The sequence below is a fragment of the Meles meles genome, chromosome 9 (assembly GCF_922984935.1).
Source record: "Meles meles chromosome 9, mMelMel3.1 paternal haplotype, whole genome shotgun sequence".
NCBI classification, from domain to species: domain Eukaryota; kingdom Metazoa; phylum Chordata; class Mammalia; order Carnivora; family Mustelidae; genus Meles; species Meles meles.
Window position 1 is genome coordinate 38,934,393 of NC_060074.1, and position 15,917 is coordinate 38,950,309.

The 15,917-nt window shown below is 44.6% G+C and overlaps 2 protein-coding genes across 3 annotated transcripts in view; one reads left to right on the top strand and one right to left on the bottom strand.

Annotated features, from left to right (window-relative positions):
* The window catches only part of SLC16A14 (solute carrier family 16 member 14), a 28,926-nt gene extending 15,466 nt beyond the window's left edge, over positions 1-13,460 (bottom strand). The window contains exons 1-2 of the mRNA XM_046019793.1: positions 13,035-13,460; positions 6,068-6,339 (exon numbers count right to left, since the gene is read on the bottom strand). Of these exons, the coding sequence (XP_045875749.1) occupies positions 6,068-6,326 (259 nt within the window). The 5' untranslated portion in view covers positions 6,327-6,339; positions 13,035-13,460. The remainder of the gene's footprint in view (positions 1-6,067; positions 6,340-13,034) is intronic.
* LOC123951121 (probable G-protein coupled receptor 148) overlaps positions 12,285-15,917 on the top strand; it is a 51,597-nt gene continuing 47,964 nt past the window's right edge. For both annotated transcript variants that reach the window (XM_046019797.1, XM_046019799.1), the window contains exon 1: positions 12,285-12,374. The gene's annotated coding sequence lies outside the window, so the exon portion shown is untranslated. The remainder of the gene's footprint in view (positions 12,375-15,917) is intronic.

The window sequence follows — 15,917 nt, forward strand, 5'->3', positions numbered from 1 at the left end:
ATGTCCTGGCTGCTTACTTTCTTATGACACTCTGGTTTTTGTCAACCTCTTTGTTTTCTTCCTGATAGTCATTCATTCATTCATTCATTCATTCATTCATTTTTATTAGTAGGCTCTATGCCCAGCATGGAGCCCAGTGCGGGACTTGTATTCCCCACCCTGAGATCAAGACCTGAGCTGAGATCAGGAGCCAGATGCTGAACGGACTGAGCCACCCTGGCGATCCTGTGCTAACTTCTGATGTCACAGAAGCTTAATGCTTGCGTTTGGATCCATGATTCCCTGTGCAAAAAGCAATCTGTATTTTAGCAATAAAATGGGAGGCTGTAGTCCGTATTCAGTAAGAGGGTACATTTTAAAAATCATTTTTTTAAACATTTTTTTATTTTTTATAAACATATAATGTATTTTAATCCCCAGGGGTACAGGTCTGTGAATCGCCAGGTTTACACACTTCACAGCACTCACCATAGCACATACCCTCCCCAATGTCCATAACCTCACTCCCCCTCTCCCAATCCCCCCTCCCCCCAGCAACCCTCAGTTTGTTTTGTGAGATTAAGAGTCACTTATGGTTTGTCTCCCTCCCAATCCCATCTTGTTTCATTTATTCTTCTCCTACCCCCCTAACCTCCCATGTTGCATCTCCACGTCCTCATATCAGGGAGATCATATGATAGTTGTCTTTCTCCAAAAAATCATCTATTTTTGATCATTATTACTTTTCATAGTTATGAAATCCTATATTCTGGTGGGACTATTTCAGGCCAAAAGTTTGTTAAACTCTAAGGAGCTTCCCCTTTTAGTTCCAACTGAAATAAAATTTTCCTTTAAAGTTCTACCTATATGCATGTACATAATTGGATACACAGTTTGCTAATGAATTTTTTTTTCTTGAGCAGGACTGATCTTAAAAATTATGAAGGTAATTTATTAATTTAATTAACCCTGGTGCATTACAGAAAATAACTTAGCAGGTGAACCTCTTAAAATAGACAGTATAGTAAATATATTTTAAATAAATATACTGTTAGATATTATAAAATGAGCACACTGTATAAATAATATATAAACTAAACATATTGATATAAACATCTGAGGGAATTATTGGGGGCAACCGAGATTCAGAAACCGTAAGTTGAAGATGTGTCTTTGATTTCTTCAAATACTTCTTAATTTCTTATATTTTTTTAAGATTTTATTTATTTGACAGAGAGTGAGAGCACAAGTAGGCAGAGTGGCAGGCAGAGGGAAAGGGAGAAGCAGGTTTCCCTGCTGAGCAGGGAGCTGGATGCGGGGCTTGATCCCAGGACCCTGAGATCATGACCTGAGCCAAAGGCAGCCACTTAACCAACTGAGCCACCCGGGTTCCCCCATAAATATTTTTTTTTAATGATTTTTATTTGAGAGAGAGGGAGAGAACGTGAGAGCATGTGCCTGGGTGGGGGGAGGGGCAGAGGGAGAGACTCTCAAGCAGATGAGTGTGGAGCCCCAGATGGGGTTCAATCCCACAACCCTGACATAATGACCTGAGCCCAAAATCAAAAGTCAGATGCTTAGCCACCTGAGCCACCCAGGCACCCCATAAAGATTTTTATTTTCCTAAACCCACAGTTGCTTCACTACTGGAATCTCTGATGAGTGGATAAAAAAGAGAAAAAGGCACGACTCATCGGTTGGCTGTTAATCGGCCGTTTAGGCGATGACAGGTCGCCAGATCCCAGTTCAGGAACATGATCATGTTTTCCATGTTACAGAAAGGGTCCAGAAGCAAGTTTTTCTGTGTTACTGCACACTTCTGAAACACTGCATTAAGAAAGCATGTGGGGAAAAAGGACGGAGGTAGAATTCCCCCCAAATGCGAGCAGATACTCCCGTCTGGAGAAATGTTGTATATCAAAAAGAAAGGATGAATTGCTTTACTGATGATAAGGTAAGATGATGATACTTTCTGGCTTTTCAGTTCATCATCTCTCACAGGGTGGAGCCTTGGTCATTTAGGACTTGCAGACAGGCAAAGTCAGCCCCAACCAGCAAAGTCGTCCTGGAAATGCTGTGATCCCTCCACGGCTGCAAAACACAGATCAGTCAAAATAAGGAAGCCGGACCCAAGCGTTCTGATTCTGCTCCATTTTCACATCATTATGGATGCTCAGCTGGAATCTCTAAGATCAAATTAGCATTTTGCCAAAATGCAACGAACTCCCCACGCAGTCTAAGGACAAGGGGCAAGGGAGGTGCAGGGACAGTCGTCTGGCTATGATTCCCACTTTTGTGAGAGGAATTCAGTGTTCTGGGATGAGACACAGACTCCCTCCTCTGCAGAAGGAATCTAATTTTGGCCCATTTCCCACACAATAGAGCTGCAGGGAACACCATGAGGAAATTCTAATTTCTTGCCTGTCCCGGTGAACTTGACATACAGTCATGGATGAAAGTACGTAGTTCATTGAACTCCTGGGCACCAGGGCTCACCCTTCCCTGCAGTAAGGAGTTCAGAGCCTCTACCTCAATGACTCTCTGCCTAGGCTGAGCACTGGAGTCACTTAGGATCTCAAAAAAAAAAAAAAAATAATCCTGATGCTCAGATCCCATCCCAAGAGATTTTGATTTGATGGTCGAGGTGCAGCGTGAGAGGCGGGGTTTTTAAAGTTCCCCACGTGGATCTGATGTGCAGCGAGGATTGGCAAACACCTCTCTAACTCTGTTTAGCAAGACAGTGACCTCTTGCAGCCCGTAGATGCCCCTAACATAGGTTCCGCCAAGAATGCGTCCCATGGCTGTCACCGAGGCTGCTGTAGAGACGACAGAGGTGATTACATTTTGTTAAAAATTGGGACCTTCAGTAGGAAACTGTCAAAGTCCGTGCTAGCAAAGAATGAAACAAGAATGAAATTATCAAGTTTCTTACATGCAAGCCACTTGCCCAAGAGAGAGGGAGGGCTTTCAACTCTGCAACTTAATTCACGGATTTTTTTTTTTTTTTATTTAAAAGAGAAAACCCAAATGGGCTCACAATGATTGGAAAATGAGAACAATTTCTACTTATTCACTTCACACATATTCTCAGTTCTCATCTGATGGAGTGACAGGCAGTAGGGTGCAGTAGACACAATTCTGAGTCCAGTGGACCAGCTTTGGAGACTCTCTCATGCTTATTGGCTGTTCAACCTCCAGTAAGTTCCTTAAAGTCTGTGGACATTGTGTGTTCTTCTGTGAGATAGAGACAATGGGCTGGTGCTGGTGGGGCTGTGGGATCAAAGGAGATCATGGGCATAACGTGCACGTGGCATATGGTTAAGCGGTAAATAAAGGAGAGCTGTTCTTTTTTTTTTTTTTTTTAAGTAGACAGAGAGGCAGGCAGAGAGAGAGAGAGGGAAGCAGGCTCCCCACTGAGCAGAGAGCCCGATGCGGGACTCGATCCCAGGACCCCGAGACCACGACCCGAGCCGAAGGCAGCGGCCCAACCCACTGAGCCACCCAGGCGCCCCAAGGAAAGCTGTTCTTGCAGGCTTCTGGCTTGGAAAACACCCAACAGATCTGCAGCAATCCTGTATCAGGCAGCTTAAGATAACAAATAGCAATTTAGGATCATGATAAGATAAAAGACCTTTTATTTATATAACTATGAGCCTTGCTGTGTTATGATTTCTAAGACCCAAGATATTTATCGAGCAGGTGCCTTTCCTGTAGAGAGGTTAGTCTACAAGCTGAAATGACACTGTCTGGGATGTATGGACTCTCAAACAGAAATTTGAATATATAGTTACCTCCCAATTAAATCAAGGCGGACCATCACATCTCACCGTTGCTACGAGTTAGGTGTTCTTATTTTGGGGGTCATATTCCAAAATCATTTCCAAGACTTTCAGGACTGGTTCCCACTGCTTATTTTGGTAGAGCTTGTGAAGTACAAAATAACGTATGAGACAACCTCACTGGGTGATTTGGAAAATAATGGGACATTTCCTATCCTGGCTTTTCACTGAGTCTTCTTTTTTGTGGTGGACACAGAGTTCCTAGATTGAATCTGTAAGTATCTTGTTCTACCCCTTAAAGATTTTTTTAAAAGATTTAAGTAATCTCTACACCCAATGTGGGGCTCGACCTCATAACCCCAAGAACAAGAGTCGCATGCTCCATGGACTGAGCCAGCCAGGTGCCCCTTAAAGATTTATTTTTAAAAAAGTAAAAATTCGATGCCTGGGTGGCTCAGTTGGTTAGGCGTCTGCCATTGGCTTGGATGGTGATCCCAGAGTCCTGGAGTCTGCTCCTCCCTCTCCCTCTGCCCCTCCCCCGACTTGTACTCTTCTCTCTTGTACTCTACTCTCTCTCAAATAAATGAATAAAATCTTAAAAAAAAAAAAGGGCAAAAGCCTGGATGTTTAGGTATTCTAGATGCAGTTTTCCTTCACTGACTTATTGAGAAGGTTGAATCACATCCAACATAAAACTAACACATTGCCTACACTGAAGTAAACCTTCCTACTTCTTAATGATGATATCCTAGTTTTAACAAGGTCAATGTAGGGTTGAAGGAGTCAGTTCCTAAATGTTGCAGGCCAGATGATCTACCGGCAATTCCCTCCCACACGTAATGGTGCCCTTATGTAATTTTAAAACTAGATTACTATTAATTCCCTTTGATAAACACACATACTCCACACATATCTTGAGAAATAATACTTCGTCCTTATTTTCCATCATTAGCACTACCACTGTTATTAACGTTGTTCGTATTATCCAAAATAACATTAACTGAATGCCAGCCAAGATCAACACATCTTGGAATTGGATTCAAGGAGTTAGTTACCAATGTGGAAATCACTGAAAAGGGAGACTCCCATCAAACACAGACTCTCACAGAACCAGAAAAAGATTCGAGGCTATTTATGTTTCCAGTGTAATTTCGTGAATACTAGAAAGTTTTTAAAAAGTCGACACAGGGGTGCTGGTTGGCTCAGTTGGTTAAGTGTTGGACACTTGGTTTTGGCTCAGGTCATGATTTCAGAGTCCTGAGATCCAGCTCTGAGTGGGGCTCTGTGCTCTGCATGGAGCCTGCTTAAGATTCTCTCTGTCCCCCCACCGACTTGTGTGCATGCTCTCTAAAATAATAAATAAAAATAAATATAACAAATTTCGATGTAAAATTGTGGCTTTTACTTTCAAGAGATAATGTAAGGGAAAACACCTGGTATATAATAGATGCTTATTAAATATTAGTTGACAGTAAAAAGTGTTTAGTTCCCAACAGGAAACACATAGGCTATAATAACAGTATATTTATGATAACTTTCTAGCTTGGCATTTCCAACTGCATGAGAATGACTTTCACGGATTGGTGTGTGGTTAGGTTTAATTAGAAAATACATTATTATTCCTTCCTGTTAGCTACATCAGTAACTTTTCTAAAAGCAGTTCAATAGATTTTTCAATAGCATATGATCAGTATTCCAAATTAAATCACAGGAACTCTGAAATAAGATCGTCACTTGCCTTTTGTGGTGCTTTCTCTAAAATTTTTATCTTTTACAAATATTTCCAAATATTAAATAAACAGATCTGTAATAATATGTAATGAATTAGAGCAGTCAAGAAAACAGTTTGGGGTAAAAGAGGGTTTTTTTAAATGATCAAATTTTAAAACACTCCAAATTTTTTATAATATCCAAATAATAATATCACACAAAAGGACACATATTGTATGACTACACTTATATGAGGTACTTTCATAGAGACCAAAGATAGAATGGTGATGGTCAGGGGTGAAGGGAAGATGGGAAAGTAGAGTTGCTGTTTCATGGGTGCAGAGTTTCAGTTTAGGACGATGAAAAGGTTCAGGAGATGGATGGTGGGAATGAATGCATTTAGTGGCAATGAACTATATACCTAAAAAATGGCTAAAACAGTAAACGTGATCTTATATATATTGTCCCATGATAAAAAAAAAATAGTACTAGATATCATTAACATCTAGTATCTAATGTTTTGACCATATAAAACTTTACAGCAGGGAATTGTCAACTTATAATAATTCAGTTTTACAACAGGGCACATGCGAACATACCCACAATCAAGGTGATGCCCATGCTGAGGGAGCTGACCCATGCAGTCAGGCCACGGCTCTGATGGAATTCTTCGAGCCATTCCACGTTGAGGACTCCCAGGGCCATCTGGGAGCCCATGATGAGGATGTGCACAAAGAAAGAGGAAAGAACCACCATCCAAGCCCATCCACTGTCAATGTTTGGGTGGGGCTTAAGTGTCTTCTTATCTTTGGGGTCATCTTCAAAATCATACCCAATATCTTCATGACTTGTGTACATTTTCCAAGATTTTCTGAAATACACATGACAAATAATTTCCTTGAACGTCAAGCCAAAAGTAGTTTTTCTTCTTTGGACAGCTCTACCTCCCCACCATACCCAAACTGGCCTTCAGATTCATCTTGTCATTATGCAGATTTGGGAACACTCCTGCCTTTTTATTGACAAGCGCTTTTGTGAAGCCTGTTTCATCTCTACAGTCATCCTGTATGTAACCATTACTATGCATATTTTAAAGAAATGGAAATAGACTCAGAGAAGTGAAGTGCCTTTCCCAAGTTCCCATGACCAGGAAGTATGGCTACCAGGAACCCAAGGAATCGAACCCCGGTATTCCTGACTCCAAAGCCCATGCCTTGTGTCCACCAATGGGATGGATACTGACAGGTGACAACAAAGATGTCACAGAAGGAAGACAGCTGGCTCTAAACAACCTTTCAGGGGAGCTTTGCCTTGGTAGAGCCTTTGGCAGAGTATCTGTTCCTCATTTTGTGGGTCCAAACGTTGAGTTTTTTCAGTACAAAAGAGTGGATTCACCTCAGAAGACCAACCTCTATGAACACAACTCAGAAGAGATGGTAAACTAGAAGGCCAATTATTATTATTATTATTACAATGGGAGCTGGAGCTTTCTAATAATGGTGATACTCAGGTCTGATACACAAGACACAGAAAAGAGGCTCAGAGGCTGGCTGGAGCTGGAGGGGGGGCAGTGATGCCGGATTAGGCAAGGACTCTGGTTTCATTTTTATTTCTTAGGGTGAGAATTAAGTATATGTAAGAGAACTGAGGATAAGGAGTAACAGAAGGATAGACAGAGACAGAGATAGTGATCCTGGAGGTCGTGGAACAGCAGGATTAGTCTTGATCAGGAGGAGCAAAGCAGCAGGTGGATGGAGATGAAGATGCCAAGTAGTGGGAGGAGAAGTTACACCCAATGGTCTAATTCTTGGGTCAAGTAGAAGTGAGGCCACTGGCTGAGAATGAAGAGGATGGTGGTTATGAAGGGCCCTCCACATTCAGGAAGAGACTGTTGGAAGAGACGAGTGGAAACTATTGTTGGGTTGGTTCTGAAGGTGGAGCTAAGCCCTGAAAGACAGCAAGGCAGAGCCGTGGGCGAGCAGCACCAGGGACAGAGCGCTGGGAGCCCTGGGACGCGGAAGCATGCAATTTGAGCATCATCAGCGGAGAACGTTAAGACAAGAACAAACAACTAAAAGTTGGTCTGCTTTTTATTATGATCACTATGTGCCAGCAAATCTAGATGTCACTGATAAAATACTCCTCTTCTGAAAAAAATCTTTTGCTGGCCAAAGTTCGAAACTATGATGTTTAAAATTTTCTATCTGTAAACTTCAAACCAGCATGGTGCTATTACTTATCCTTTCGTAAACACTGTATTATCCACAGGAGCTATTTCAGAGAACTCCTGGTCCTGCCATTGACCTTAACACCCGTGTGGCCCCAGACACACACTTGAGAGTAAGTTCCCAGGAGTTGAGAATTACTGGAACTCTCTGTGGCCCAGTTTGGTCCGCATTCCCCAAGGTGTCTCATGTCCCCACCTTCAGCAGTGAGTTCGAGATGGATGAACAGCACAGTCACTGTAGAGACAAAGAACCAGAACTTGACTTCTTTACTTCTGTCACTCTGTACTCCTACCTGGAGATTTTATTTTGTTTAATGTGTAAAACAGTGAAACAGGGTAAGACGGTGAGGTGAAAACCTTTTGTTTGGAAAGTGAAGTGTGCAATCAATACAGGAAATGTTTTACTCAATTTGAATAAAGTCTTCAAGATAGAAATCTGTTCTTTTTTCCAATTAATTATTTTAAAACAAAAGAAAAAATAAGAAAATGCTGTTTATTGCAAACCACTACATGGTTGTTATTGAAAATCATGTTGTTGCAATGGAGGAAGGAGGTCTAAAAAATAAGCCCAAATACATGCGGACGCCCTCCAAAGGTGGGGCTTTTCTCAGCAGTGTTCCGGTGTGGACAGGTTGGGAGGGCAGGGGACAGAGTAGCGGACTGTGTGGATTACACAGTGCCCACAGCCTCTTTCTGCACACCCCCAAGCTAAGAATTGTTTTTACCTTTTTTTTTGTTTGTTTTTTGTTTTTTTGTTTGTTTTTGTTTTTACCTTTCTTAAAGGTTATGTGGTCCATGAAACTTAAAATACTTACTCTCTGACCCTTCCTAGGAAAAGCTGGCTGATCCCTGGACCGTGGCATTGGTTCTGGCTAAGAATTTGTTGGGAAGAAATGGGCATTGGGGAACCAAGAATGTCAGTGAAAGATTAGTTTAATGGATCTGTCTTGGGGCTCATCCTGACTTTCCCTTTCTCTCATACCTCATCCTCGTTATTATTTTTATCCTTTAAGTGATTCTATGTCTTAAACACCCACCCAATTCTCAACCGCTACACTTTCTGCCCAGATTGCTCCTCTCTGCCTGGGTCCTTTTCCATCTCTCTGCTCTGCAGACAGCTGGGAGGGATAAAATGCTATCTTGTCATGTGACTTCTCCACGCTGTCAAACTATCCTTAGGATCAAGCCCAGACTCTCTTTGCCATTGCCAGGTTCTCCATAGATTATCTGCGCCCTGGTCCCTGTGCTCCAGCCCTGCTATAGCACCTACATCTCCTTGACCTTGACACATTGTCCTGAACTTTGGGGCATGACCTTCTCTTCTCTCTTTTGGGAAACGCTTCTCTCCTAACTTCCCGCTCCTCTTCTGCTCCTCCTTCAAGATTCAGGTAAATATAGTAATGAAACCTTGACAGGGTGAGAACTCCCCTCCCCTGCAAACATTTCTAATCTCCAACATTAGAGTATATGTTAAATCAATCAATCATTATACAAGGCTGTTTGAAGACATGGAAAGAAGGTGTGTATTATACATGGGCGGGTTACAAAACTGGATGTGGGCAATAATCCCTTTGTTGTTTTTGTTAGAAATAGGTATCCATTCACTCCAAGACTGAAATGAAACAGAAAAATTTTAAGGGAGATTATTCTTTGGATGATGGTCTTAAAGTAATTTTCCTCCTTTAATCTACCTTGTTGGTAAAAAAAATCATAATAAATACATATGAACGTTGTGATAACAAAATAAAAGTCCCTCTCTCCATCTCTTAAATGCCATTTGGATCAGCTCTTTGCATCTGGTGGATGAGTGGCTCGATTATAAAAAAAGAACGAAGATGATTCAAGAGCCACTTTCCTGGGGAAGTCTAGCCTGCCACTACCCTGCTTTCCTCTAGCAAGAGGACAGACTGCCTGGGGACAGGAAGTGATGGGGTATAGCCCTTGCTTTCCAGAGCCTGCAGCCCAGAAAAGAGCTGCATTGGCAGAAGGCCCAGAGGATAAACCTACAGAGGGATCAGAAGGGCTGTTCAGTGGTTGTCTTCCCTCTGTCTCTGCTACTTGTATGTAGAATTCCAAGAAGCCAGAAAGCAAAGAATCGGGGGAATGACTGACCTATATGAGTAATAATAACATCATTTTATTTTATGTTACTTTATTTTTTAAAAGATTTTATTTATTTATTTGACAGAGAGAGATCACAAGCAGACAGAGAGGCAGGCAGAGAGAGAGAGAGAGAGAGAGAGAGAAGCAGGCCCCCTGCTGAGCAGAGAGCCCGATGTGGGACTCGATCCCAGGGCCCTGAGATTATGACTTGAGCCGAAGGCAGAGGCTTAACCCACTGAGCCACCCAGGTGCCCTTATTTTTTATTTTTTAAAATTAAATTTTTTTATTAGTTTCAGAGATAGAATTTAATGATTCATCAGTTGCATATAACACCCAGTGCAATTGGGTGATGGGCATTAAGGAGGGCACATGATGTAATAACATCACGCATATAAAATCTGTGGGATAATGCTCAGCTCTGTTTAGTTAGACAAAACAACACAACTTGGCATTTTTCTAAAGCCCGCTTACATCTCTGAAAATGTGTCAAATAATAATATCACAAAGGTTATGGTTTTTCAACCCATGAGTTGAAATAGCAGGCATTTTCCTAAGCAATGTTAAGAACTTGATATTCTCACTGAATTATTTATTCTATGGGTTGAGAGAGGCAGTAGTCATTGAACTGCTCTCGGCATTTCCATTATTTGTTCATAAATAAATGACATCGAATAGGATTTAATTGCCAAGTTTTATCCAAGAGGTTCGAGGGTGTATGTAGCATCCAGTAGCCAGTGCGGAGACTGGTGGAGGGTGGGGGGAGCTAAAACGAAGTTCTGTCCTGTCCTCACGAGGTCCCTAAAGATATAACTGGCAGGGGCACCTGGATGGCTCAGTGGTTAAGCGTCTGCCTTAGGCTTGGGCCATGGTCTCAGGGTCCTGGGATTGAGGCCCGCATTGGGATCTCTGCTCAGCAGGGAACCTGCTTCCCTCTCTCTCTGCCTGCCTCTGCCTACTTGTGATCTCTCTCTCTCTCTGTCAAATAAATAAATAAAATCTTAAAAAAAAAAAAAAAAAAGATACACCTGGTAGCAGAGCCATCAGCATTTCCTATCTAAATCTCTCTATAAGCAATACCTGTTTGGGCTAATCACAGTTAACTTACTGTCCAACCAGGTTAACTAAAACAAACAAAAGAACACACCAGAAAAATAAATTTCTACCCCCTCCACTCCCAAGTTTGCTTTTTACTATTTACATAATTATAAGATGCAAAATAACTCTTTGAGTATTATATCCTAGTCTACACTCTGTGAGAGAGAGAGGGAGAGAGGGAGAGAGTACACACAAGTGGACCAGAGATGGTTCTGGGCCACCCTGACCCCAGGCTCCCTGTCTTTCTCCATCACATGGCCTTCAAGCTCTCCCACCTTCTCCACATCCTGACATACATGTAAAACATCGACACGCATGGGGTACACTGGGGTAAATGAGGCATGGAGTGTGGGGCTTCCTCTAGGATCATCAGGTAAGATGGAACCCATTCTAGGCTGGCCTGTTGGAAGCTCCGCATATAACATTAGGGCCTTGTACTGAAGGAAGTGAAGGAAGGCAATCGGCAGATTATGGGACCAACAGTCAACCTTCCTTTGCCCCAAATGCAGGTTCATAAATGGTGGAAGAACCATCATAAAAGAAGGGAAATGTTGTAACCCATGAAAGCTATGAGATGGAGGCCAGCTGCATATTTATGTGCCACTAGGTTGAGGTGAAAATAATTTAGATCCAGCTGGAGTGTATCAGAGATTAAAACCAAATTAAATTCCCACGGCTCTCTTACCGCAGTAAGTTTTATAAGCAAGTCATTCACTTTTAATTTGGCTACTATGATTATGTTAGCATGCGGCGAGTGCTTTATAAATGGCGAGCAAAGGAGAGAGTGCCCAGTGAAAACAAATTACAGGTGGACAGGGTAGGATGGTAACTGGTTCTCATCAGATGCAGGGGAGTGACAGTAACTGGTTCTCATCAGATGCAGAGGGGAGTGGCCCCGCCGCCTGCAATTGGACTGTGGGTTCTTTTGCTCTCTAGACCTGATGTGCAAGGCAATCTTGGGCCTTAGGGAGCGCACTTGAGCCCAACAGGCTGAAGAGGTTAGAACCGCGATGGTTGGGGAGCGGAGCGAGTGCACAGAGGCCAGCGCAGGAGAAAAGGAAACGTCCCCTGGGTTCACGCTGTACTGGGAACAACTTAACATATAAATGCCTTCTATGGGTCAGGGACTGTGCTGAGTGTTTCCACACGGATCCTGTCCAGTTGGCATTAATGTCCCATTTCACAGACGAGAAAACCGAGGCTACGATCGAATGTGGACAGTGAAGCTTAGAGGTCAAACCAGCAGGTGGTGGAGCCAGGCCTGAGGGATTCCAAAGCCTACTTTATTCACCCTCTCCTCATATCTCTCTCTCTCTCTCTCTCTCTCACTCACACACACACACACACACACACACACACACATACACACCCACGCCAGACAGGGCGAAAAGGAATCTTTCTAATTCTCAATAATAGTCCTCACTTATCCTTGCTAATCAGCCTGAATGAACTTTCCCGCGCAAAGAAAACGACTTAATTGGTAAGCACAATTCCGTTTCCTAAAACCTCGCCAATGGCCTTGGCGGCGTCCGGCCGGGTAATGGCCGCCCCGCGTCCCTCGCCCCCGCTGGTCTCCGCTTCCTCCCCACTGCGGGACCCGCATTTGCGCGCCCTGGGCTTGCGCGCGCCCCGCTCCCGGGCTCCGCGTTCTGCCCGCTTCCCCGACACCCTGAGAGCCCCATCCCGCGCACCCGGGTCCTCCGGCGGGCTCGGAACCTGCCAGCTCCGCTGGGAAGCGGGCCGAGCGCAGTCCCGGCCGCCTGCGCGGGGAGGCTTCCGCACCCCCGGACGTCCCCTAACCGCAGCCCCCGGTCTCCCCCTCTCCGCTCCGCCACTGCCTGGGGTGCCGGGGGGTGCCATGCGCTCTGCCGGACGCACCGGGTGGGGGTCCCGGCCGCGGGGGAAGAGAGGCGCGCGTCCCCACGCTCCGCCCCGGCCCGAAGCTCCCTGCCAACTCCGCGGTGGCCTCGCCCGCAGCCCGCTAACCCCGCGTCTCGGCGCAGCCCTGCGGGCGATCGCCCGGCAGCCTTCCCGGCCATGCCCCTGGCCTGCGCCGCGCCTGGCCCAGGTCCCCGGGGAGCAGCGGCCACCTGCGCGGTCCAGGGTGCCTCCCGGGGCCGCACGGCCTCGGGATACTCACCGCCCGCGGCGCGCGGGGCTACGGCCTCACTCGGCTCCCGGCCCGGATCCCCGAACTTGCTGTTTGCCCCGGAGCCCCCTGAGCGGCTGGGCGTGGAGAGCTGTTCCAATGTCGCCCAGCATCCTGGATGGAGATGCCGGGGGCTGCGGCTCGGCTCTCCGGCCGGCTCCGTGCGCTCGGTGCCCCGGGCCCGGGCTCCTCTGCCGCTAGCTGCCGGGCCAGGTGAGCGTTTCGTGGAGCTTCGAGCTTCAGGCCTCAGTCCGTGTGGCTTTAAAAAGGGTACGTTTGGAGGTGCCCGAACCTAACCTGGGCTTTCTTCCAATCGGTGCAATTTCAAATCTCCACGCTCGTTCATTCCTATACCGGCTAATTCTGGTTTGGCAGGAAAAAATTGCAGTCATCTCACGTGCACACTCTTGTGGCCGGTTGAAGTTTATGGCTTTGGCTGAGGCTCGCTAATGCTCTGCACATTTAGAACCGGAGGAAAGGGTTTGAAGCCTCACCCCACATGCGCGTGAGAGAAGCACCTTCCATTTCACTGAGACAGCAGGGAAGTGAGATGCAAAACCCTCACCGAAGTCTGGGACGCAAAAACATGGCACTTTGTAGATGGAGGAGAAGGGCAGGGCCAGTAGGATTCTTGGCCAAAGAGGACTGAAAATCCCTAATTCTTCGTCCTAGTCTAGGTCCCACCTCTCATTGCTTCTTTTCCAGTCTCTTCCCTTTAGGTCTCACACACTCCAGGGCGCCAGACGCAAATTTCATTTCACTTGTATGTATCCTGTGCCCAATAACATTCTTTGCCCTGGAAAGTTCTCAGTACTGGTTAAGTGAACGGGAAGAAATGAGGCCAGTGCTGTTTTCCCTCACCTGAAGGTACTTATAGTCGTTTTCTATTGCTGTTGTGATAAGTTACCCCACATTTAGTGGCTGAAAACACAAACTTAGTATCTTCTAGGTCTGGAGGTCAGAAGTCTGGAATGGGGCTTACTGTGTGGAAATCAAGGTGTTGGCGAGGGTGTGTTCCCTCTGGCGACTCCAGGGAAGAGCCACCAGATTGAGAGTGTGTCTGCGTTCCTTGGCTTGTGGTCACTATTCTTGTTTTCACAGCCAGCAGCATTCCGTCATTCTATGCCTTTCTCTTTGGCTCCCATCACCTTCTGTCTCTCTCCTCCACTTTTAAGGGCCCTTGCGATTACATTGGTTTACCCAGTAGTAGTTGGATTGTTGGATAATCCAAACAATCTCCCTGTTTTGAGGTCAGCTGATTAATAATCTTAATGCGACTTGGAACCTTAATTCCTCTTTTGCCATGTGACTTATAATAGCCACAGGTTCTAGGGCTTAGGATGAGGCCGTCTCTGGAGGGCCATTATTCTGTCTACCACAGATTGCCGTCTACCATCCTTCCTTCTTTTTGTGTTTTGTTTTCTTTTTCTCAAAAAAATATTTACATGTCTTACAGATTGCCGTTTTTTAAAATATCAGACCCTGATTAAAAAATAATTGAGGGGCGCCTGGGTGGCTCAGTGGTTTAGGCCACTGCCTTCGGCTCAGGTCATGATCTCAGGGTCCTGGGATCGAGTCCCGCATCGGGCTCTCTGCTCGGCAGGGAGCCTCCTTCCCTCTCACTCTCTCTGCTTGCCTCTCTGCCTACTTGTGATCTCTCTCTGTCAAATAAATAAATAAAATCTTTAAAAAAAATAATTGAGAACATTGTGAGAAATTATGGCTAACTGAGGACATTTTGATGAGGCACTAGGCTTATGTGTTCCAAATGTTTGAATTTGCTGACCAGAACATGAGCAAGTGGATAGTTAGTAGTCCTTTCTGCTGTCCTCAGATAGCACTCACTTCAAGCAGGCTTTTGACAGCAAGTCAGGATTACGGCAGTGCCTCGAGTGCAGATGGTCCGTCTTGTTTGAAAAGAGGTCTGTGAGATTTTTACATTTTTTTTCCCCTCAGAAACTTTGTACTTTTATTGATGTATAAGTGATGTAGTATGAACTGGAATTATTTAAATGTGCATGTTTAAATTTGATGAGTTTTAGTGTAAGTCGGGAACTGTCACCTCAATCAAACAACTTCAGAATTTTCATGGTACCTGTTGTAATCCACGCCTCACCCTCTCCCAAATTCCCAGGCAACCTCACCTCTGCTTTCTGAGAAGCTTCTAGTCTGAACAGTGTGCAATTCAGATCTGGAATGCCCAAGGAAGGTTTTCTTTTCTTTCTGTTTCTAGCTCTATTCAGGTATATTTGACAAATAAAACTATGTCTATTTAAAGTGTACAAGGCCATGATTGATGCACAAGTACGTTGTGAAGTGATCAACACAGTCAAGCGTTTCCTTTGTGGGGAGAATGCTTATGATCCACTCTCTTAACAACTTTCAAGTATACAATCCAGTATTGTTAACTATAAACGCCATGCAGTACGTTACAGTCTTGGAACATAATCACCTTTAACCAAACGGTTTGTGCCCTTTGACCAACACCTCCTCACTTCTGCTACCCCCCGGCCCCTGGCAACCAGGCAACCAGGCAACCATTCTATCCTGTGTTTCTGTACATTCAAACTTTTTTTTTTTTTTTTTTTTTAAGAATCTGCATTGAGTGGGATCACACAATATTTGTCTTTCTCTGTCTGGCATATTTCATTTAATGTCATGTCTTCCAGGCCTGTCTCTGTTGTCAGAAATAGCAGGATGTCCTTCTTTGTTATAGCTGAATACTATCCCATCTTTATCCATTCATCCATCAACAGACACTTAGGTTGTTTCCTTAGCTTGACTATGTGAATAACACCACTGTGAACATGGATGTGGAGACAGTTTTTCATGATACTGATTTCATTTCCCACAGAAGGCTTTCCAGGAACTTAT